This window comes from Chlorocebus sabaeus, chromosome 2 (assembly GCF_047675955.1).
Source record: "Chlorocebus sabaeus isolate Y175 chromosome 2, mChlSab1.0.hap1, whole genome shotgun sequence".
Classification (NCBI taxonomy): domain Eukaryota; kingdom Metazoa; phylum Chordata; class Mammalia; order Primates; family Cercopithecidae; genus Chlorocebus; species Chlorocebus sabaeus.
In genome coordinates, this window is record NC_132905.1 from 25,339,850 (window position 1) to 25,364,959 (window position 25,110).

General features: G+C 45.4%; 1 protein-coding gene across 1 annotated transcript; it reads right to left on the bottom strand.

Annotated features, from left to right (window-relative positions):
• Positions 1-303: 303 nt before the first annotated feature.
• Positions 304-24,966, bottom strand: ACTR5 (actin related protein 5). Its single transcript, XM_008017501.3, has 9 exons — positions 24,330-24,966; positions 22,946-23,175; positions 20,898-21,067; positions 18,185-18,402; positions 17,312-17,494; positions 7,648-7,764; positions 6,786-6,925; positions 5,271-5,403; positions 304-937 (listed from the first exon to the last, which is right to left on the bottom strand). Exons 1-9 carry the CDS (start codon positions 24,702-24,704, stop codon positions 680-682), a joined length of 1,824 nt encoding a protein of 607 aa, XP_008015692.2. The 5' UTR covers positions 24,705-24,966; the 3' UTR covers positions 304-679.
• Between the last annotated feature and the right edge of the window lie 144 nt (positions 24,967-25,110).

The window sequence follows — 25,110 nt, forward strand, 5'->3', positions numbered from 1 at the left end:
TATTGCACAAACATTACCTTTTATGAAAAATGTATCTTTTTAGAGACAAGGTCTTCCTATGTTGCCCAGGCTGGAGTGCAGTGGCTATTCACAGGTGCGATCACAGCACACGATAGCCTCCAACTGCTGAGCTCAAGCGATCCTCCTGCCTTAGCCTCCCACATAGCTGGGCCTTAACAGGCATGTGCCACTGTGCCTGGCAATAAACATTACCTTTTCATATGCATGAAAGACCTCCCCTCGCTGGGCATTCATGCAATTTCTGAATACATCCAGAAGAATAAAGTATCTACACGGACAAGATAAATTTTAAAGATTTTTTTTAAAACAAAAAAGACTAAAACGTGGTAAGAAATCAGTCTTCTGCATTTTGTACATTTGTGTCCTCCACTCTGTCTTCATTTACTGCTACAGGAAGCTGATTGCACAGCCGGTCACAGTTGAACAAAGACATCAGAAGGCCAGTTAGTCTCTTCACCAAAGAAGCCCCCAAGTGAACCTAATTCTGAAGGACAGGTCTCAGTGTCCCTTAACTTTGTTCTCTCCAGGAGAAATCCATTTTACTGTCAAATGTGACCAGCAGACTTGGGTGGATACATCTAGCACAATCACAGTCTTGTCATGCTGCCAACATGGCCCAAGGAATGGTGTGCAGGGCAGCCTCTCTGGAGGGCCTCTGCTACGCCTGCTCGCCAGCACCACCTCCGCCAGCAGCAGAACCCTTGCTGGATGCCTGGGCATCTGAGGAGCGGGAGGCCTGCTTCGGCAGGCGGATGGGGACATAGATGTTGGAAGCACGGTGCTCCTTGAGGTACTCTCCTCCCTCTTCTTCATATTCTTTCCTGGTGATCCAAACTTCATTATCACCTAGGTGGTCCAAGGCCCAGTCACGAGCACCATACCAGGCGTCCAGCACAGGGTTCGAGGCAAGTTGAACCTGAAACACAAAGAAGATTCACCAGGACACCTCCACCAGGGCTCCAGGCGTGAATGTTCACCTGGCTCAGCTACAGCCCCCGATATTTTATCCCCAGAAATATACACATAGGTGGGCCCAGTGCACTCCAAGACAGTTCGGGGCTAGCTCCACACCCTGTAAACAAAGCTGAGCTGGAATGCCCAGATTCTTCAGAACACACGGCTGTCAGACATTTTACTAACACAAGACCTGACACTCGGGGTCAGAGAGGGGCCAGTGGCTCAGCCTCCTGCTGCACGATGCTGTCAACCACAAGCTGTCAGGGAGAGGTGAAGCGGAGGCTGGCCTGTGACCTGGGGAAAAGGCCTTCCTGGCCCTGCTCCCCACTCTGAGCAGAGGGAAACAGGGGCTGCTGCAAGGCAGCTCTAGCCAGGGTAGCAAAAGAGCCTCGGGAGAAATGGCAGCAGAGAGGGGGGACCTGGACGTTCCCTGTGAGACTGCCAGCACTTAGTTTCCCCTTCTCATCGGAGTTGGGCTAGGGTTCAGCAGCTGAGAAGGCCCTCAGCTAGGCTGACGTGATCATTATGGTAACGCTGCAGCTTCCATCGGGCCTCCTGTGTCCTGGAGTTACCCGCCTCACTTCCTACCTCCCTCTCACCTCCCCACTCCACCAATCCCATGAGTTCCAGGTTGGAATGGTGGTTTCAGAACTTTCGGGAGCGAAGGGCAGAGGCCGTAACGGTGGAATCAGCATGTGCAAATGGAGGTGGGAAAGTGCAGGCTCGGGAGTCCAGCTGCTGGGCTTGCCATGTGGGCAAGGGGCCTGTGAACGAGGACCTGGCCACTAGGATAACCAGAGGCCCCACCCCCTGGCTTCAGGGGACTTAAGTGCATGAGTGTAAGGCACGTGGTAGATGCTGCCTGGTACAGAGTATTCAATAAAGCGTAGCTCTCATCACTACTAATAAAAAATGCAGCAAGATATATGATTAATAGACTATATAGCCATAAAAAGGATGCTCTGGAAATGTACCTATTGATATAAAAACAGTGTCACAATAATTTGAAAGTGAAAAAAATTACAGGTTACAAAATAAGCTGTCAACAATCTCTCTTTGGTTAAAACCATACATGAGATGAAAACGACTGGAGAGTACACAAACAACACTGCTCGCAGAGGCTGAAACTACAGTTTTCTTGGTTTTCATTTTGGTTTACATTGTCTGATATTTTTGTAATATTTAAAAATGTTTTGCTGTTTAAGAAAAAACAGGAACTTAAAGTTGTAAATTTGCACATCTTGGGGTTCTCTTCCTTCTAACGATCACGGAGGGTCTTAGGTGGCCGGTGTGTTTGAGCCACTGCTGAATATATAATCTAAAATTGGAACATCAGGGCTTAGTGACGGTGTGACACACTCATGACATTACAATGTGAAAGGGGGCAGAAACAGGAGCAGGGAGGAGCTGAGGCAAGGCCAGGTGAGACCATAACAGCAAAAGCAGGGCTGGGAAAAGATCTGGCAGGTAGCAGCATTCCTACAACCAATGCTCACAAAGTGATTCATGGGAGACTTTGGAAATTACCAAGAAACACTTCTTGAAAATCCTCTACGATTTTTTTCTCTACTACTTCATCCTAAGTCGCTGCTGCCAGCGTGACCCAGCCCCATGCTCACGCCCCTTCCTGTCACCCCTTGGCTTCAGCACTGCTGCTCTCTCCTGCTCCCCCCTCCTCTTCCTCCACCTCCTTCTTAGACTCATGGGTGTCCTACAGCCCTTAAATGCTAGTGTTCTTTAGGGGTTCATCCTTAACATCACCTACCCTCCCAAAGAGTGCCCAGAACACATCTATGCTTGTGGCAGGTGGAAGGGTGTAAAACTACCCTCTCGCCTCCCCCCTTCCCCACCGAGCTGTGGCCAACTCTCTGTGTGTCCATTGGAAACTCTACCCACCCTGGAAATGGAACACACTATCCTCTCCCTTAAGTCTGTCCTTCCCCCACGGCTCCTCGTCCAGTGAATCTCTTATTCAGCAAACTAGTTGCTCCACCTATAACTTAGGAATTATCTTAGGTCTCACTTCCCTCCCCAGATCCAACTTACTAACAAGTTCTGACAATTTGACTGCCTTAGTCTCTTTCACATCAACTCCCTCTCTTCCTCTCCCTCTGCCACTGCTTTTGTATTTCCTGCAGCGCTACCAAGTGACACTGTGCCAAGGGCTTGAGACACATTTCACAAGACAGTGGTTGTCTCTTCCCTAACAGAGGTGGATCTCATAAGGAACATAGGAAAGGACAGGGAAGGCTTCCTGGAAGAAGTGATTTCCAGGAAACCAGCCACTGAGAGAGTTGGATGAGCTAGAAAGAGTACTCTATGCAAAGGGAGCCAGCATGTGCAAAGGCCCTAAGGCAAGACAACTCTGGAAAACTAATAGCAGTTAGCTGTGGCTGAAGTGCAGGGTGGAAGGGGGAATGATGAGAGAACCCTGGACAGTTCTTCAAGGTCAGAACACAAGAGACCCTGTAAAGCCTAACGAGTGGAGTGAGGACTTCCTCCTAGAGGCTGGGAAGCTGCCTCCTAACTGGTCTGGTTCCAACATTTCTCTTAATACTCTATTTTGCACATCAATGTCAAATATATCTTACTAAATGTAAATCAGATCACATTCCCTGCTTAGACTCCTTCATGGTTCATCACTATGGCTAAAGATAACAGCTGTACAGAAAAGAGTTAACAGAACGGCCCTACTGTTACCTTAGAAAGGCTACTTCCAAGGGTGGGGCCTTGGCAGGCATCTGGGAACTTGGATTTTGGGAGGGTTCCCACCACCACCTGGTAAGAGTGGCTCAATAAGCCCATTCATACAAATAATGTGGTTTATGCCAAACACGTGTTTCCTTTCTGTGAGCCTGGAATTTGGGTATGCTCCAAGCAGGGGGTGCCTATGTGATCAGCCCCCAAATAAAAACCCCAGGCACTGCGTCTCCTACCAACTTCCCTAGTTGGCGACACTTAATGTGCTCTTACAAGGCACTGCTGGGGAAATTGTCCTGTGTGACTCCACAGGGAGAGGCCTCGGACACTTACACCTGGTTGCTCCCAGGTTTCACCCCAGGCACCTTGTCTCTCTGCTGAGTTGCCGTACTAAGTCACAGCTGTAAGTATGATTACATGCTGAGTCCTGTGAATCCTCCCAGAGAAACATCCTGCCTGGAATGGTCTTAGGGACCCTCAAAACAACAGCTCATGTCTGAGAGTTTATTACATGCAGGCCCACTGTTGGGCGCTTGACGTGCACCAGTACACCAGATCCCAGCAACACATACCAATTACCCCTTCCTACCACTGAGAAAGCCAAAGCTTAGCACAATTCAGTAATGGTGACGATAGAGTCAGGACCAAAGCCCAGAGACGCCACCCTGAATGTACACTACATCATGCAGCAGAGCAGACCAAGGCCAAGCTTCTTAGCAGGATGCACGGGCTCTGCACAGTGTGGGCTTTGCTGGTCTCTCTACCTCACCCACCTCCTCTCCTCTCTGTCAGCCATGTGCTCCAGCAACACTCAGCCACTTCTCACTCCCTCAACAAGCTTCTGGCCTGTGTGCCCTTGCTCATGCTAATCCTTCTGTCTGGGATGCTCTCTCCAATGTGTCCCATGCCCCACACTGTCTACATGGCAAACACCTATTCATTCTGAGAAGATCCAGATCCATGGAGCCTTTTCTGAACGCCAATGGAGACTGCCAGGTGCCCATGCCTGTATATCCCTTATGCTCTGATTTACCTGGCTGCTGCTTGCTCAGATAGTGAGGTCCTTGCAGCTAGGTGCTGTGTTCAGGACATCTCAGCATCCCCACAGTGCCTGGTCCATGATGGGAGCTCAGATCGTGTTTCTTGGTAATCAGGGATTTGGTAGGTAAACTGGGGGGCATTCACACCAGTCATAAAGATAGTATTTTAACAGAATAATGACATGGGAAAATGTTCATGACTAGTTCAGTTCAGCTTACAAAGCAGTACACACTCACATGTGTAGAAAATGTATGGCGGACAAGCTCTGCCTGCAGGGCCGGGACTGGGTAGGGAGAATGACTTACTCTTGAGGTACACTCTTTCATACTCTTAGAATTCTATGCATGTCTTCATCTTCCAATTTAAAGAAACCACAAAATAGTATATAAAACACGATTCCCATTTTGCTTTAAAAATTAAACATGGACTTAAGATCAGAAGAAAAGCCACAAAAATGTTAACAGTGGATATTTCTGCATGATTATTACTTTTGAAATCAGAAAACAGGTAATGCTATTTTCAGAATAACTGACTACACAAATAATCAGTACCTGAAAAGAAGACTGGAAGGGTCTCATCTCCAACAGTTCCTTCTCCATTCTGGCTTTCATCCCAGGATACATCGTGTTCCCGCCAGTGAGGAAAACGTTCTGAACCAGCGTTTCCTGAACGTCCTTTGGGTACCTAGGAAAGAAACAACTCCTAATATAGTCCCTTAACTCAAATATCAGAACGAAATGTGGATGCAGAAATGTAAGCTCTCAGTACAAAACAGAAAAACATCTACATAAAAAGCTAAAAAAAAAAAAATCAAAACTTTCAATTTTCATTTGTGTCTCTACAGAATGCCAGCTCAATGTTTCCACATAGCCAGACAAAACCATAATGTGAATGGCCAACTTATTTCCTTAACATGATTAGAATTTTTATACTTTTATAATACATTTAAAAAAAAATAAACTTGAGAATAAATTTACATACGTTTTGATAAAGTCTAACAAATTTATACGTTCCAGTAACGATCACTACAATCAAGGTACGAAACATTTCCAGTATCCCCAAAAGCCATGCCTCCCTTTTGAGGGCCCATCTAGCGACCTGTGCTTTCATCTTTTTTAATAACAGCTTTATCTAAGACATCTTTGATCACGTTCCAACCACTGTTAAGACAAGGCTCGGCTCAAGCCTGTAATCCCAGCACTTTGGGAGGCCGAGACGGGCGGATCACGAGGTCAGGAGATCGAGACCATTCTGGCTAACACAGTGAAACCCCGTCTCTACTAAAAAATACAAAAAACTAGCTGGGTGAGGTGGCGGGCGCCTGTAGTCCCAGCTACTTGGGAGGCTGAGGCAGGAGAATGGCGTGAACCCAGGAGGCGGAGCTTGCAGTGAGCTGAGATCCGGCCACTGCACTCCAGCCTGGGTGACAGAGCGAGACTCTGTCTCCAAAAAAAAAAAAAAAAAGAAAAAGACAAGGCTCAAAGGCACTCAAAGCAGCAGCAGCAGCTTTTTCTTCCTTGCTAGGTACACCTTTCCCTGTCGTTACAACCAACAGCAGCCGGAGTCCTACAGAATTCGATTCCCTACTTGACCAACTTGAACGATCAAACTCACACTTCAGGTAAATGCCCACATAAATGGGTAAAACACCTGGATTCTTATGGAAATGTAAACTCTTAAGTAAAATGCCTGCAAGGAGGGGAAAAAATTTTATTAGCTCTGCAATATTTTAGGGTGATTTAAGATCACTAGTCTTTAATAATGTGAAAGTTTACATGGAAACCAGTGTACATGTTATTGGGTTGTTCAAACTTACAAAACACTCTTAAAGCTACTCAAGTCAACCCAGCATTTATAGGTTCAGAAAACAACTAACTACAGAGCTCCAGTTAGGTGCCAGGCCTGGTGATAAGAGATTAAGGGAATACTGTCTGAGCACAGCAAGTCAATGAAAAGAAGAGAGTGAGACACATTTTCACGTGCCTGACCATCACATCTACCATTCAATGCAAAATCCAAGGAAATGTTTCAGGAAAATAGAAGGAAAAGCAGATTCGCTGTCTCACCTGTCCAGAATGTACTGAAGAGTCTCTGCAACCCCAGCCTGCTCTTCTCCTATGAGTGATGGCTGGAAAATAATCTCTGGAGCTCGAATTCTTTCTGTCCCAACAAACAGCTGATGATATGCTGCCAAGTTAAACACGGGCTTTAAAAACCCAAGGTTTAAAAGATATTTTTAGGCCAAATGACGAACATTCCAGTGGCTAGTTTCCTCAAACTGCATTTCTTATCCCAACAGTTTCTGTCCCTTGTTAATGCCAGTATAGCCTCTCCCAACTCTCTTGACCTGCTAATTCAATTTCCTACCTTCTTCCAACCTGTATATTATAAACATGTACATGTTTCCATCATGAAATGGTCCCCGAGTTGCAGGGAGAGGCTTTGTGGAGAGCAACAGTAAAAGGCCCAGCCTAGAGGACAAGCCTCTTGCTCAGTGCCTTGCTTAGTGTCCCATCCCTGCATGGCAAGGAAGCTCTCTCCCAGGTGGGTCTCAGACTCAGGACAGTTTATCTGGTTGGTATTGTAATGACAGAAACATAGACTCCAAAGAGGATTTTGTGTACTGGCATTGGCTTAAATGTAAATGAAACCATTAGGAGCCAGTCTTCAGATCTCAAGTTCCCAATCACTTTCCCAAATGTTTCTGCTGGGTGGACTGTTTCTCACAGATTCACAGATCTTGGTGCTGGAATCAATCCATCAATCACTGGGGAAAAAAAATCCCTGATTTCAGATGTTTTAAGTATTGGTACCCAATTTTCTAAAAATATAACAGTTTTGTTTTAAGTCCTAAAGAAACAGACTAGCCCAGCCATTTAAGTCAACACCTTCAAAGAATAAGCATGTTCTGGGCTGTAGGAGTCAAACCTGGACAGTGGTGACCGGCTTCTCCACTCCAGGTGTTTCCTCTGAAAACAAGGGATCAAAATCATTCATGCTTTCCACATCTTCCAAAGACGGCTCCAGCTGCTCCAGGTCAGGGGTCTAAGAGGAGAAGAAGCAAAATGAAATGGAACCTGTACCTTCAGCAGGCCTCAGTTCTATCACTTTAGTGCCACAAAAAAGAACTGGGATCTTGCTCAATGTTCTAAAACCTTACATAAAAACTATGAAAATGTTTCTAAGCTATTTTTAAAAAAGCACACATGAACACGAAGACTAAAAAGCCAGGAACGGGCTTTGCTTTGATCTCCTACCTTTCCTACTTTATACAAGCCTCACCAACCCCCGCCTTCTCTAAAGCCTTCTGATGGTGCCAGCTCATGGCTGGGCCCCGTGGAAGACTTGCTGCTTGCATGAGTCACACCACCACACACGCAACTCTGAGGGAAGGGTGTGACAGCTGCTATCCTACAAGGCAGCCAGACTACCAGCAAAGTTAAAGCAATCTCTTAATAATTAACAAATACATCTGCTGGCCAGGGAGCGGTGGCTCACGCCTGTAATCCCAGCACTTTGGGAGGCAAAGGCAAGCGGGCTGCTTGAGCCCAGGAGTTTGAGACCAGCATGGGCAACACAGTGAAACCCCATCTCTACAAAAAGTACAAACATTAGCTGGGTGTGGTGGTGAGCACCTGTAGTCCCAGCTACTTGGGAAGCTGAGGTGGGAGGATCACTTGAGCCTGGCAGGTTGAGGCTACAGTGAGCCATGATCATGCCACTGTAATCCAGCCTGCGTGAAAGAGCAAGACTCTGCCTCAGAGATATAAATAAATTATTAAATAAATGTATGTGCCAACACTAATGAGCTTAACAACCGGTCCCTTAACAGCAGGTCCTGCTGGGCTGGGAATGGGACTAGAGGCCCCAAGGTAGCAGAGTGCTTCCTATCCATGGAGTCCTGCAGAACAAGCTCTCCTCTATGACCACAATGAACCTGGGCAGGGTCTAGACATGCTGGCACCATTTCCAAAAGAGAAGTTAGGGCGCTTTTCATTCTAATCTGTACAAAGTAAGCTGGGGATGGTGGTGGTTCTGAAAGACATCTTTAGCCATCTGTCATTGGACATCTGTCATTGGAGAGAAGTTCCGGGTGGAAATATTTAGTTGCATCCCAGGGAAGAATGCTGTAACAATGAGAGCTGCTGCAGAATGGACTGTCTTATGAGGCAGCATCTTGGGAGGGTTCAAGCGGAGTGTAACCAATAGCCAAGTATACTTGAGAGGAGACTGCGCCACTGAGTATGCATTCTGAGTCTCGCCTTACTCTCGGAATGTATGAAGTATGTAAATTACCAACATAATTCAGAGGACTTAAATATACTTCTCTCGAACCTACTCATATATACTGCAAATGTAAACTGGCATTAAAATAAGGCAATACCCCTCAATACCCCACACACATTCACACACCAAAAGTCATGTGGCAAATATGGCATGCAAAATGGGTGACAATGTACTCTAAATTCTGTTCAGTATAGATGACTCTACAATATTTGAGGGGGATTTTCCAGGCTTAAGGATAAAGCCTGGAAAGGAAAGCGAATGTTTCTTCATGTGAGACTTGTGTACAGGATGAGGGGGCTGGTTTATAGGGGTAATTTGAGGAGGAAAGAAGATGGGTTGGGTGACACGAATCTAAAGAACCCTGCTCTCAGGAAAGGAAGCAAAAGCTGTCCCTACCAATACTGAATCAGACACAGAGGGGAGGGACACCTGCTATCTGCACAATCCTCACTGCAGATATTGCTATATTTGATGGGTGAGGAAACTGTGGCTCAGAGAGGTGAAGTAACTTGCCCAAGGTCACATAGCACTAGCAGGCAGTGGACACGTGGGAAGAGACAGAACTACTCAGTTCCGAAGTCTTTGTTCTGCCTTAAGCTGGAGTTCTATAAATCGTGAGGCTGAGGATAAGACAAGTGGGGCTTTAGGAATATGGAAACAATCTAGCCTAAGGTAAGAGTAGGTAATATAAGAGATTAATGAAAGATTTTACACACAGCAGCAAGACCAGCTGCGGCAATGACAGGCTCCTCTGTCCAAGCAGGGACAGCAGAGAGGGAGTAAAGGAACATTCCCCTTGCCATCTGCAGTTTGTGATCTGGAATACTCTCAGCTCCCCTCACAAGAAAGGAGCCCTCCCACAGGAGTGTCTGTGCCTATTCTGGCTTGGCACCAAACCCAGTTCTTCAGGAATGACCCCAAAGGGTTCCAGGAGAGGAGTGGAAATTGATCATCAAAGTTGTTTTTCATTTGGTGGTTTGTCATCTGGGGGAAGCAGGAACCAGGAGGCAGTGTGACATAACAGAAGGCGGCCAGGCTCTGCAGTCACTGATCCAGCTTGGAAGGCAACCAAAGGTATATGAAAGGTCCACAGAGGCAGAGCTGGAAAAGCACACTCTGAGCCGCTTCTCCATCTATTATAAGTGGGACATGAACTTGGGGCAGCATTGGGTGAGAAATGAACAACTCTTCCCTCTTCCCTTTTAAACACACACTTCACTTGGTCCCTTAAATAATTCTGTCGTATTACTGGGTTGAAGACAAAAATATCATCTGTGTATTTAAGATAACTACAGACAAAACCTGTAACCTGTGATTCCCCAAGTAACAGGTGAAAGCAAGCACTGGGGTCCACTGGAGTCCTTCCTCTCTACACCCCACATTTTTACCCTATTTTTCATCTTCATCCTAACCTCCACCCTGGCCTCCCTCAATCCAAGTGATGACCTTTCCTGTGGATTCACACACCCTTCTCTACCCAGCCTGGAATCCAATCACTTTTGCCACCATCCCTCCATGAACTCTATCTGCTTCTGTTACACCCAACCAATAAGCCTGCAGTCTAAAGGATGCCTCCCAGTACTCTTTCCACTTGGGCTCTGGAGCAAATTATATTTTTAAAAGAAGGTCACAATGGTAACTTCTATCCCACACACTTTTTTGTAATGTGACCCTGACACTCCTCATAAAGAGGTGGAGGGGCTTTGTTTCCTCCCCTTCAGTCTCAGTGGGGGACTGTGAGGAGTACAACCAACAAAGTATGGTGCAAATGATGTCATGTGACTTCTGAGGTAAGGTCCTAAAAGGTCATGCAGCTTTCTTATGCTTTCATCTCTTGAAACATTCACTCTCTGGCTGCTCTCTTGGGAAGCTCCCTCTTGGAAACCAGTGGCCATGCTGGGAGGAGCCCAAGGCACATGAAGAAGCCATGTGTAGGTGCCTGGGTCAAGAGTCCCCCATGAACTGAGCCCTTAAGTCCTCCCAGCCCAGATACCAGACAAGTGAAAAACCCTCCAGCTGATTCTAGTCTCCAACTATTTATAATTCTTCCCAGCAGTGGCTCCCGGCACCTTGAAGCAGAGATCCCTGCTGTATCCTCTCTAAATTCCTCACCCACCAAACCCATGAACACAATAAAATTGTTGTTGTTTTATGCTGCCAAGTTTGGAGTGGTTTTTGTAGCAACAGAAAAGTTAAATACGCTCCAGCAGGGCAAGAGTGCAGAAAGTCCCAGGTGCTATTTAGGCAATCCTGTGGTTATTTCTCAGCTTCCTTCTGCCTGCCCTTTCCCAAAACCCTTCTCCACAGTCTCCTTTCTAATTTCAACCCTGGGAATCTTAAAAGATCACCTTAGTTGTTTCAAAAAATGACCTTCCCTCTTTATTCTTCATTCTACTTCCTTATCTATTTTCATGTCCTTGAGAGCTTGTTTGAAGGTTCTAGCAGGGGAGCGCAGCTACTCGTATACCCTTGATGGAAGATCGGTCCTCCTCTATTGGGGATGGTCGTCCTCTTCGACCAAGCATGCAGCTTTGGGAGGGACACACACGAAGTGGTGAGAACAGGAGATACCTGCCTAGCCGGCCAGATCAGCCAACTCAACCCTGGCAATCAATGGGGTGACAGATATCACAGCCAGATCACTCTCACGTCCTATTTTCTTATCCTTCCAAGCCTACCTTGTTTCAAAAAATAATTAGCATCCTAGTTAAGATGACCATTCAAGCTCTTAACTCTCCCATCAATCCCTTTGGCTTCCTTTATCTCTGACTGCTCTTGCTCAATCTTCGTCCTGGCTTTTCTTCTGTTACCTAACTCTCAAGTGGTGGCATTCTCCAGGAATTTTTCTTTTCTCCCTTCCCATTTGATTCTGTCCTCCCCTAGCTCCACCTGATGTCCTGCAGAGTCATGAAAAACTCCACCTGATGTCCTACAGTGATTTTAAAGATAAGGAGCTCAGGGCCAGGTGCGGTGACTCATGCCTGTAACCCCTGCACTCTGAAAGGCAAGGTGGGAGGCCTGCTTGAGGCCAGGAGTTCAAGAACAGCCTGGGCAACACAGCAAGACCCATCTCTACAAAAAATTAAAAAGCAAAAAGTTAGCTGGGCGTGGTGGTGCACACCTATAGTCCTAGCTACTAGGGAGTCTGAGGTGGGAGGATCAATTGAGCCCAGGAGTTTGAAGTTACAGTGAGCCATCATGACACCATGTACTCCAGCCTGTGCAACAGAGTAAGATCCAATCTCTAAAAAAAAAGATGCTCAAAACTAAGCCAATTATCTTCCCAAACTTGGTCAAAGGCAGTACCATCTACCCACTGCCTTTCAATATAGCCTAAGGGTTACAAGAGTGGAATCTGGAATTGAACTGCTCGTGTCTGAATTTGACCAGCACTACTTCTAGCTATGCGACCTCACTCCAAATCTTTCCTTGTCTGTAAGAGGGATAATGATAGTACCTACCCACTCAGTTGTGAACATGAACCAGGAGGACACCTGTGTAGGTGCTCAGTAAGGGGTCGGCACATGCCACACGCTCTATTATCAACACTGCTACTCTCGTCACCTTGGCTTGTAAATGGCAGTGAGATCTTGGGATCCTACATCTGTTCTGTTTTCCCCCCTGTAGCCTCACCCCTCCCTTCAACCATCATCCTAACTGCCACCAGTTAGTTTCCCAAAACAAAATCTCATTGTCTCATTCACTTGCTCAACATCCTTGGAAGGCTACGAATGTCTGAAGGATAATATGCAGGCTCATAAGCCTAATGGGTAAAGACCTTAATCTCCACTTCATCACCCACCGCAGCCTTTCTTGTTCACACTCTATATACCTGCATGTGTGGTTCTTTCCACCTAAAATGTCCTTCCCTCCTCCTCTGCTACCTACTGAAATCAAATAATCTTCCCTTTTTTTTTAGAGAGGGTCTCGTTCTATTGCCCAGGCTAGAATGCAGTGGCACAACCATGGCTCACTGCAGCCTCGAACCCCCAAGCTCAAGTGATCCTCCCACCTCAGCCTCTCAAGTAGCTGAGACTACAGATGCATGCCCAGCTCATTTCAAATTTATTTATTTATTTATTTTGAGACGGAGTCTCGCTCTGTTGCCCAGGCTGGAGTGCAGTGGCGCGATCTCCACTCACTGCAAGCTCCGCCTCCCAGGTTCACGCCATTCTCCTGCCTCAGCCTCTCGAGTAGCTGGGACTACAGGCGCCCGCCACCACGCCCGGCTAATTTTTGTACTTTTAGTAGAGACGCAGTTTCACCTCATTGGCCAGGCCGGTCTCAAACTCCTGACCTCAGGTGATCCACCCGCCTCTGCCTCCCAAAGTGCTAGGATTACAGGCGTGAGCCACCACGCCCGGCCAAAAAAAATTTTTTTTAGAGACAGGATCTTTGTGGTTCAGGGATTGGTCGCAAACTCCTGGGTGCAAGTGATCCTCCCTCCTCAGTCTCTCAGTGTTGGCATTAGAGATGTGAGCCACTGTGCCCGGCCCAAGTAATCTTTCAAGGACCAGCTGAGACATCTAATCCTTTCTCAAAAAACCAAATGTGTATTCCCACACACATTTACCAGCATACCTGCTATGCTTCATTACAGTCAGCTAAGCATGGTGCTATAGCCCTCGTCTTTTGTTTTTGAAGTACCCAGGAAGGCAGGCATTGCATCTTAATCACCTCTGCATCCCTGGTATACTGCACCTGGCACTGAGTGGTGGGCCCCTGGGATACACCCTCAAATTCCCCTGGAATAGAGATGATTGTAAAGCTTTGGGTTTCAAGAGGTTTCTTCAGCTGCCAAAAAAAAAAAAAAAAAATCAACATTCACCTTCACCTAGCTTCATTCCAAAGCATACCATCTTAAGATAACTTCTTAGCTTCACAAAAATTATAAAAAGGATATTTACTTATCCCAATTCATATGATTCACAGAGAGGAACAAAGCTGGTAATTTCAACACAGAGAACAGGCATCCAACAGAGAACAGTTTTCTCTGCCACGGTTGGCTTCTCTCCTGCTAGAGTTTGCCAGGGTCTCCACATGTCTTACGTGGTGTTCAGAAACACTAATATGACTGTTCTTTTGGAACTGCATGGAATGACAGTTTGCCAAGGCATACCACAGAAGATGCAGCATGGTTCCCTAAAACAGCCTTGAGCGGCATAAGAAGAAGCAGAGGCCAACCTTGATCTTGGCTAGTAAAGCGGGAGAACTTTCTATATCTGGCCCATTGTGTTTTCCAACAAATGATAAATGCTCAAAAACTGTGTTCTCCCCCCTCCTACCCTCTTATGTTGTGCTTGTAGCTATGAAAATCAAGCATCTTCTGGTTTAAATACTTCGTTATAATTCATGTTAACAAAGCCTGCTCCTCCACAACATCCTCACAGAAATAACTGCAGAATAACAAGGGCCAGAATAGATTGGTCTATAAGAAAACAGATTTTTGAGATCACTATTAGTTAAATTCCAGCTGTATTAATTCAGTTCAGCCATTACTGCTTAAGTGGAATTTCAATATGAATTTTGGTTCACATATATCGATTCAATTCATTCTAAATGAATTATATTATTGGAAAATAATACAAATACTTTTTGAAAGGTAGAACTGGCTAGCCAGTGTCATGGTCAACTTTATCCCACAAATGTGACTGTAATTGACTCTGATCATTAAGAATTACCCTAAAATGCTGAATGCTGATTAACCATTAAAGGTTTAGTGACCAATCATCACTTTTTTTTTCTCTGAGACAGAATCTTGCTCTGTTGCCCAGGCCGGAGTACAATAACGCAATCTTGGCTCACTATAACCTCTGCCTCCTGGGTTCAAGCGATTCTCCTGCCTCAGCTTCCCGAGTAGCTGGGATTACAGGCGCCTGCCACCACGCCCGGCTAATTTTTCTATTTTCAGTAGAGATGCGATTTCACCATGTTGGCCAGGCTGGTCTCGAATTCCTGACCTCAGGTGATCCGCCCGCCTCGGCCTCCCAAAGTGCTGGGATTACAGGCGTGAGCCACTGCCCCCAGCCCAACTGATCATCAAATTTGTTGCACATAGAAAAATCTTTTGCAGTGCAACATTTCAAAATCCCCTAAACCCAAGGAGATTTAAATGTGTGTGCCAGAGCATAAAATGAAGTAGGTACCTACTGAGTATCTGCTGAAAGAATGGGGGAATGGGTGGTGAATCACAGCATGTAACAAATGCAAACAAATGAACAAAGAAAAGGAAAAACTAGATTCTCAACTGCTGAAGAATCACATCTTCACAGCTGTTTGGTTTTTTTTCCCCTTTTGAAATCTGAAATCCTTCATCTGCATGTGGCTGAGTGGCACTGCTCTGGTATAAAGAAGAACATGTCCTGCTAACATGTCGAGCATGATAAAAACTAAATATGGATGAATATATAACAAAGACAACATGCTTCCAGATTTCAGTAAACAACAACTCAAACCTCAAACAAAGACCTGAAAACCGAGAGAAGCAAAATGGAAAAGGCACACTGATTCAGCTGAGGCTGATCTGGGATGCTGCGTTGGAAGAAGATGGTAAAGACCCCTTCTACACAAGATCTTAGTGATCCAGTAAGGTGCTCTATAAAGCATACACTCATGTATTGTCCTCACATAATCGACAGCCTGTCGACATGCAGAGAATGCAACAGTGAGAGCAGAAACTATGAGCGAGCCTCCAGCTGGGAGCCCGTCGCTGCAAAAGTAAGCTTCCTGTTGAGCCAAAGGCAACTCTGACATCACTGAGAAGCACCATGCTACACCCAAGCATCAAATGGCACTGACTTGCATTTTTCCAAAGTATCTTTTTTTCTAGAAGGATAGGTAATCAACAGCTTAATGAAAGTTGATTTAAAAACAAGAGGCTAGTCTGGTTTATACTGCCTAAAACATGTCTCAAGGCAATAAGTTACTTTGTTTTGGAATTCTAAGGATGACAGATCCAGGAATAGTATGTACAATTACTAACTCTTTGTTCCAGTTCTAAAGGCAGGGGACTCTACCAGTGACTTCTGGACTGAATACTGACCTGTAGGCTGCCCCTTTGCCATACAGGAACTAAGATGCTGGGGCCTAAGCTCTTTTGGCTACTTTGACACTTATTAACAACCAAGCACGGTGGCTCAAGCCTGTGATCCTAGTGCTTTGGGAGGCTGAGGAGGGAGGTTCACTTGAGGCTAGGAGTTTGAGACCAGCCTGGACAACTTGATGAGACCCCATCTCTACAAAAAAATCGTAAAAATGACTTGGGCATGGTGGTACTTACCTGTAGTCCTAGCTTCTTAGGAGGCTGAGGTGGGAGGATCCACTTAAGCCCAGGAGTCTGAGGTTACATTGAGCTATGATCATGTAACTGCATTCCAACTGGGCAACAAAGTAAGACCCTGTCTCAAACGAACAGAAACACACTTTGTTTTTTGTTTGTTTGTTTTTGAGATGGAGTTTTGCTCTTGTTGCCCAGGCTGGAGTGCAATGGAGCAATCTCAGCTCACAGCAACCTCCACCTCCCAGGTTCAAGTGATTCTCCTGCCTCAGCCTCCCAAGTAGCTGGGATTACAGGCATGTGCCACCACACTCGGCTAATTTTGTATTTTTAGTAGAGACAGGGTTTTGCTGTGTGGGCCAGGCTGGTCTCAAACTCCTGACCTCAGGTGTTCTGGCCTTCCAAAGTGCTGGGATTACAAGCGTGAGCCAGCATGCCCGGCCTCAAAAACACTTATTAACAGTGCACGGGTGAGGAAAAAAGAAGAGAAAGAAGAAAAAGAGAAAATCAAAGAGCTTATTCAGAGGGTCTTTAGCAACTAATAAAAGGCTGATCTTAAGGCAACCTATACATGTATTATTGAGCATAACTAGCAACTCTGTAAAAAATTCATAAATCATGGATGAAGCATGATCCCTGTCCTTAGAGAATATCAAGATGGAAAGGAGATAAGTGAATAATCAACCACAATATATTTAATAAAATACTAGAATAAAATTAAATGAAGTATATGACTGCCAATGACTATCAGTAGAGCTGGTTTAGGTTCAAGACAGCACCACAGGTTTGCTGTGTGAATATTCTTCCTATGTTAAATGCACTTTCTGCGCTCAGGTGTCCAGGGATCTACAGGGTGAAATCCCTTCTCACAGAATTTCAGTTGGTACAAGGTCAGTGCTATCTCTGCTACCACCCACGTCCCTTCAGCTCTCTTTTCCTCCCGACTCTGGGCAAAACCCCTTTGATGTCAGCCCTCTGAGGATACTCCTCCTCTCAAGAAGGGCTGCTCCTTCCAAGGCCCTCAGTTACCTCTGGCTTGCTGTCTACCACATCCACCTCGAGGTTGACTTCCGCTTGGAGGATTTTCTGCTTAGCCTGCTCCACTGCTGAACTGAGCTTCTGGATGTAGGACTGCAGCTCTTCTGGGGAGTCCATATTCAGCTCTATCAGAGCTTTGTGAAACTGATCCATCTGGCCATCCTCTAGAAGTTCCTGAAAACAGAGCATTCACAAACAGGAAGGAAAGTAGCTTCAGAGCCAAATGGAGAAAATGACAGCTGGAGAGGGCTTCCAGAGCTCCCCTGGCCTACCCTGCCCAGAGTCACATCTCCAGCTCCCTCCAGTTTCACACAGCTGCCCACCTCTCTAGCTGTCTCTAGGCTAGCACTGCATCACAGTTCTAGCAACAACTGATTAGGTAAAACTAATGATGGTGACAGATATCTAAAAGGTTGTTACCCCTTTTTTTTGGGCGGAGGGGGGAGAAAGGTTGTGGAGGAAGGTGGGAAAGTTACTAAGAGGAGACATGAAAGGAGGCTTCTGGGGGGGATGCTGACAATGCTGTTTCTTGACCTGACAGCAGATACATGGGTGAGTTTCATTTTGAAAATCCATCAAGATGAAACAAAGATTTGTGCACTTTGCATGATGTATGCTACACTTACAAAGTTTAAAAACATAAAGGAGTTTATAAGGTGAAAATAAATAATGCTGGAGTCCACAGCTCTTTCAGAAGCAGCTGCTTCTACACTGTATTCTATGCTGATGATCCCCCTGCACTCCTTCCTGACCCCAAAGGTGACAAACAGTCAAACCATCTTAAGGCCAATGGAAAAATATACAAGAAAATCTGAGATCATCTTGTTAACACAGAAGGGCGCCCGTCCCTGTGTCTGCTATTACTTGCACGTATAGCAGTCGGTCCAGACGCTCCTGATCCAGCTGCAGCTTCTCCTCCCGCCGCCGGGCATTGAGTTCCTGCAGCCGCCGCAATTGCTGCTGCCGCCTTTCTTGTTTCTCCTCAGAGGTCAGGGTGCTGCCCAGGAGCTTGCTGGAAAATGGGAGCTGCATCTTGTGGACATTATTCTCATAATAATCAGGACACCGCCATTTGTGTAATTCTTCAAAGAAACAGTTTTGAAAGTTATGAAATGGAAACACTATTAACACAACAATTAAAAGTCAATTACCAGCCAGGCGCGGTGGCTCACGCCTATAATCCCAGCACTTTGGGAGGCCAAGGCGGGCAGATCACGAGGTCAGGAGATTGAGAGCATCCTGGCTAACACGGTGAAACCCTGTCTCTACTAAAAATATAAAAAATTAGCCGGGTGTGGTGGCGGGCGCCTGTAGCGCCAGCTACTCAGGAGGCTGCGGCAGGAGAATGGTGTGAACCCGGGAGGCGGAGGTTGCAGTGAGCCGAGATCGCACCACTGCACTCCAGCCTAGGCAACAGAAAGAGACTCTGTTTTTTGTTTTTTTTTTTTTAATCAATACCAGCATTTCAGACATAGGTCAGATGGAGAAAATACACTCCACCCAATCCCTGAATCTACTCAATCAACTAAAAGCAGCTACCAAACCTGGACATAATGCCAGCAGGCCTGTTCTATAAGAACTGCTAAGTAAAGTTCTTCAGCGAGAAACACCACCAGAAGGAAGCCTGGAGCACCAAGAATGAAGAAAGAGCAATATAAATGATAAAAATCTGCTTAAACATAACAGACTCATCTCCTTATGAGTTCTTTAAAACCTATTTGACAATTCAAAGTAAAAATCACAACACTGTCTGATGGGTTTCCAATGTATACAGATGAAATAAATAAGACAACTTTAAGATAAACCGGGCAAAATAAAGGAGTCAATATAGTGCTGACATTTCCACATTCCCCTTGAAGTGGTAAACACAGAATCTAAGTAGACTATGAAAAGTTGTGTTTACTGTAATCTCTAGAGCAACCACTAAAAACTACAATAAAAAGGTACAGTAAAAAACACAACAGATAAAATACTTAAAAAAGAAAAGCTCAAATAACCTAAAAGGAGGCAGGAGAGAGAAGCAGAGGAACAATAAACAGAAGAAACAAAACAAATACTAAAATGGTGAACATAAATCCAAGCATATGAATAATTAAACTAATTATAAATGGTTTAGCCTAACAATTAAATAGAGGTTGACTTTGAATAGGTATTTTTAAAAAAATGATCCAACTACCAAGAAACTCACTGTGAATATAATGATACAGGTAGATTAAAGGTAGAAGGACGGAAAGACATACCATGCAAGCACATGACCCAGCAATCTATTTACTCTGGAGAAAAGAAAATAAGTTCACCCAAAAGCTTGTCTCTATCCCAAGTCCAGGCAATCTTTCCCTCACTTCTTCTATATCACTATGGTTTTATCTTTGCAAAATGTCACGTAAATGGAGTCAAATAGTATGTACTTTTTGAAACTTTTTTTTTTTTTTACTCAACATCATGCCTTTGAGATTCATTCAAGTTGTTCAGTGTATCAGTAGCCTGTTCCTGTTTGTTGTGGATAAAGACAGGATCGGATTATAAAGAGAAAGCATATGTAACCAACACCACAATCAGGATACGGAACAGTTCCATCATCCTAAAAAATTCCCTCATGCTCTCTCTTTATAATCATATCATAGAACTGTAAAAGAAAAAGTTGACTAACAAAAAAAAGAGTCAATACTGGAGCACCTGGAGAACAGAGAAGTGGGAGCACGGAGAGTTGTGTGCTTCAGCCGTGTCTTCCGGCAAGCTGCTAACTCTCCAGACTGAGTATTCTCATCAATTATTTATTTCCCTATCTGTCTCCCCAACTTCTTTGTATCCCAGGAATAACAGATGCTGAATAAATGCTTTCTAAAGTTAATTAAAACACAGCTCTTAACACATGAAACATATACTTAAAAATGGTTAAAATGGCAAATTTATGTTACATGGTTTTCACAATTAAAAATTAAAAAAAAAAAAAAAGATGCAGTTTTTGCCCTTCAGGAGCTCATTATTGGTCAGCTGAGGTCAGCACCCTCAACGAGAACAAGCAAATCCACTATTGGAATAGAGCTGTATTCACAGTGGCACTGTCCATAGTCCTTTGGTTTTATATGAACTATTTAAATTCAGGAGGAAGATATTTTCATCACATTCAAGTGACAATAGTAACTAAAACTCACACTTTAATTTGAAGTGTAAAATACAACCAAAAGTCCAAGACAAGCTTGAAAAGAATAAGAGGTGTTTATGCAGCATAGATGTTATGCTAATGGTATAATAAAACAATTTCAATTGTTTTCTAACTTAAGATATTTTTAGTCTGATATGTTCTGCTCACTCTTAAAAATGTCTAGTATCTGTAAAAAGTTGAAAGTTGTACAATTCCAAGATCTGTATTACAGGCAAGTTATAAAAGCTACCATTTGTGAAGGGAAACCATACAACGTAAATTATCAGGTTACTGAATAGTTTAAGAAAGGGAATACAAAAAGGGGAAGGGGGTGCTTAAAAAGTGAGCAAACAAAGAATTACGCTGGCAATAATTTAAGGAATACAAGGTAGACAACACCCAAAAGCTGCAGGCAAACATCCTCTTGGATACCTTCCACATAATCCTCAGCGATGTAGCTGTGCTCATGCAGAATCTCCTCCATGCGGCTGAGGGTGATGGCTGCCAGGTGCCCAGGGTACTTCAGCTGGAGGAGACGCTGGAGGTAACCAGCTGCTTGGCTTCCTCCAAGATTGATGCGCTTGCAGTTTTTAGCATCTAATCTATAACCAAGCAGTAGAAAACAGCACTGAAATTTCTGGAGGGCAGAAATATGAAGCATCTTGGGAGAAACAAGATAATTTAAGGCAGATAAAGAAGAAACAGACCAGCAGGAGAAACACAAAAACTGACAGTTGGAAGGGACGTTAAAGTTCTCTTGGTATAGCCTCTTCTCTAGGCAGGCATTCCTAGTTCACCTTTACAGTCACATGGCCACCTAACAGGAATGCACTCCAAAGTCAGATCTTAATGAGTCTCATCATGTATTTCTCAAACTGTAGTCCTAGGACCAAGTATCCCAGAATTAGCTGGAGGAAATGTTGAACATGCCAATTCCCAGTACACAGCTGTTCTGGGGTAGGGCCTGGGAATCTGCATTTTAATGGGCTCCCTAGGCAACTGGTGAAGGCCAGAGTTTAAGAAGCCCTCCCCTGAACACTCCACATCTACTGATTAAGTAAACACATTAAGTAACCACACACATCTTGGTTTACTGTAAAAGAACCAGAGTAATTTTATTTTCCTAATGTGTGAAAGTAAGTGGCAGAGCACTAGGATCTTGCTGTAGAAAACTAAAATGTCACTGCTGTATCGTACCTCACCAGCAGATGCCAGCATAGAACAGGATATGATTCACTCTGATAATTTCCCAGCCTTCAGGTAATTTTCTCTCAATATAACATTAACATGTTACTTTTATTTCTGCATATTCTCTTTACATAGAGAACTTCATACATCAGGAGTGTTTGGTAACACCTAAGAATTACTTTTTTCTTCATAGATTTTCACAGAAACTTCACAAGAAATTCAATGGTATTTGTCTTATATGTTCAGTCTGCTTTACAGTTTACAAAGTGCCATTACCTACCTTATCTCATTTCATTCTCAGAGTAACCATGGGAAATCAGTTGTTCCCAATTTTACATGTCAGGAAATGAAGTGAGGAAGTTAAGTAGCAGAGCTGCAAACCCAGACATTCAGCTCTAAAGTGTGAGTCTCTTTATGCCATGTGAGAAACCTTCTCAGGAGAACACAGTGCTGGCCTAGGCTCTTACCAGACAGTGAAAGCTCAACAATCAAGTGGAAAGAGACTTTTAAATATGACATAAACTACCCTTGCCTTTTATTCAACTTGAAAATATTTAGTATGGGTCCATTATGTGCCAGGCACTGTATCTGAAAAGTCTAAACAATAATGATTAAAGAACTTTAAATTTGCTGGGCACGGTGGCTAACCCCTGTAATCCCAGCAAGTTGGGAGGCCAAGGAGGGTGGATCACTTGAGGTCAGGAGTTTGAGACTAGCCTGACCAACATGGTGAAACCCTGTCTCTAATAAAAATACAAAAAAAAATTAGCCGGGCATGGTGGCAGGTGCCTGTGGTCCCAGCTACTCGGGAGGCTGAGGCAGGAGAATCAATTGAACCTGGGAGGCGGAGGTTGCCCTGAGCCGAGATCGTGCCACTGCACTCCAGCCTGGATGACATAGCAAGACTCTGTCAAAAAAAAAAAACAAAAAAACCCCACTCCAGAACACAAAGATGGTCTCAATTAAATTTATTCAAAACATTTCTATTGAATGCCTATTACCTGTAGATACTATGTTAGTTATCTCCCCATAAGTCAGAATTATAAAACTGTAGAATTATGGATGTGGAACTAAGAGATCATCCACCCCAACTCCCTCCAGAAGGTCACAAAGGACAGAACTATGGGCAAAGGGACTTACCCATAGTCACACAGTGAGGTAGTTCAAAGCTAAGCCCAAGGGCTCAGTTCATAGGCTAGTACTTGCTCTTTCTACTCTGCCTTTAAAGCATGCACTAAATGTTTCCTGAATGCTTCTCAAAATAGCACTCAAATGCCACAAGTGCAACTCACCTCCCTTCTAAGATGGGTAAAACATGTGTACACTGGTATCCAGATGAAATGATGAGTCCACTGCACATCGAGTTCTTTGGCTTATTGTGGTAGAAGCTGAAGAGGCTATCTATTCCATAGGCAACCTTGGGAATCCCATAGCACTCAAAAAGAAGTTCGGACATCATTTGCCTTGAATATAGTGGGTTGCACACAGCTTCTGTCAAAACTATGGGATGATCAACGCAGCCCTACTTTGAAAAGAAAGGGCAAATAGATGAGTGGTAACAGAATACTCTTTTTGAAGCACAAAAGAACCCAAAATCCTTATTGCAGGGCTGAATTTGCTTTTGGCCTCTTAATCAAAAACCTGATCACAGGCGATTGTAAGACTCTCATCTCATCTTTACTGGAAAATACGAAAGTAGAGTCAACTTAAGTCAAGGTCCCATCCAAACTGTCAGCAAATCGTGTTGGCTCTATCTTCAAAGTATCTCCAAAATCCAACTGCTTCTAATCACATTCCCTGCTACCTGCCTCATCTAAGCCACCATCATCTCTCACCTGGGTTATTCCAACAGCCTCCTAACTCGTCCCTGTCTCCACCCTATGACCCATGACAATTCATGCCCCATACAGGAGTCACAGTGATCCTTTTGAACATAAGTCAGGTCCTTCCTCAGCTCAACGCCCTGCCATGGCTCCCCATTTCACGCAGTAAAAGCCTATAAGGTGTGTGATCTGCCTCTCCACTACCTCTCTGACATCCTCTTCCAGGTACTACTCTCCCCCTCACACAGGCAGCCTTGCAATTAGGATTAGGGCACACTCCTGCCTCGGGGCCTTTTCACTGGCTGTTTCCTCTGCCTGGACTGTTTTTCCTTCAGATATTCACACGGCTTGCTATCTGAATCACCTCCTTCAAGTCCCTGTTCAAACATCACCTTCACGAGTCCTACCCTGACCATCTTATTGAAAAAAATGTAACTCCCTCCTCTCCTATCATGGCGTAGAATCTACTATATTTAATTCTATGTTTACTGCCTTTTCATACTAGAATATCTTTCCATAGTATTAATAGCTCCATAAGCACAGGAGGTTTTGTGTGTTCACAGATGTACTCCAAATGCCTAAAAAGTGCCTGACACAGAGTAAGTGCTCAATACATATTTGTTAATAAATGGACTTAACAAACGAGCATATATGCCCAAATGCATGCTCCAAGATACAAGAAGCAGCATTTTATTCGCTGCTATACCCCCAGCGCCTAGCATCTGATCGACTAAAAGACAATCGGAGCTACTGAAGTGACTGTTACCTCTCCGAAAGCAGAGTGACCCGAGACGAGACCGCACCCCTCCCCTCAAGCCCAGCCCAGCCCAGCCCAGCCCACTCCGCCCTTCACCTGTGAGGAGACACCCAGGTGCTGGAAGCTGTAGTCCAGCAGCAACTCCTGAAGCTCCAGGTTGACCGGCACGTTGCGGTCGAAGGGCGAGCGCAGCATCCAGCGAAGTGGCTCCAGGCTGCCCAGGGCGTTTCCCACCTGCGGGCCCGACCCGCCCCGTGCCCCGCCACGACCACGGGCGCACACCGCGCGGAACTGCAGGCGCGGCTCGGGACCTGGGTCCTGCCCGGGACACGCCCAGCCAGCGCGGACTTGGAACGACCCGTTGTCCAGCACCAGCGGTACCGGCAGTAGCCCGTGTGCTACCGGGCCAGCCTCCAGCACCGGGTCCGGTGCGGAACGAGCGTCGCGGAACGGGAACACGTTCGCCGCCATCTTGGAGCGCGCGCCCAGCCCCGCCCCTCAGCGCAGCGTCCGCCCAGACGCCGCGAAACCGCGCCTCCGACGTCACGCAGCGCGATTCAGGCCTTAAAGTAGCTCGATGCCCCCCCCCCGTTCTCGAAGCCCGGCCAACCTTTCCACCTGACTCGCCTCTGGTCGTCCAGGCTGCTTTCAGGATCGCTGAGACCTATCCATTCTGGCTGCGAAATTCTACGTTGCTTAATCTCGCCCCCAATAGCCTATGAGTGACCACGCCCCTTCGCTCTAGCTGGGATGCCCAGTTTGGAAGCCCCGCCCCAATACGTATCGCCGCCAGGCCCAGCCCCTTTCTGGCCGTCAGCTTAAGTGCCGGGCTCGGTGGAGCCCCGCCTCTCTGCCTGGCCACGCCCCATCGCCGGGC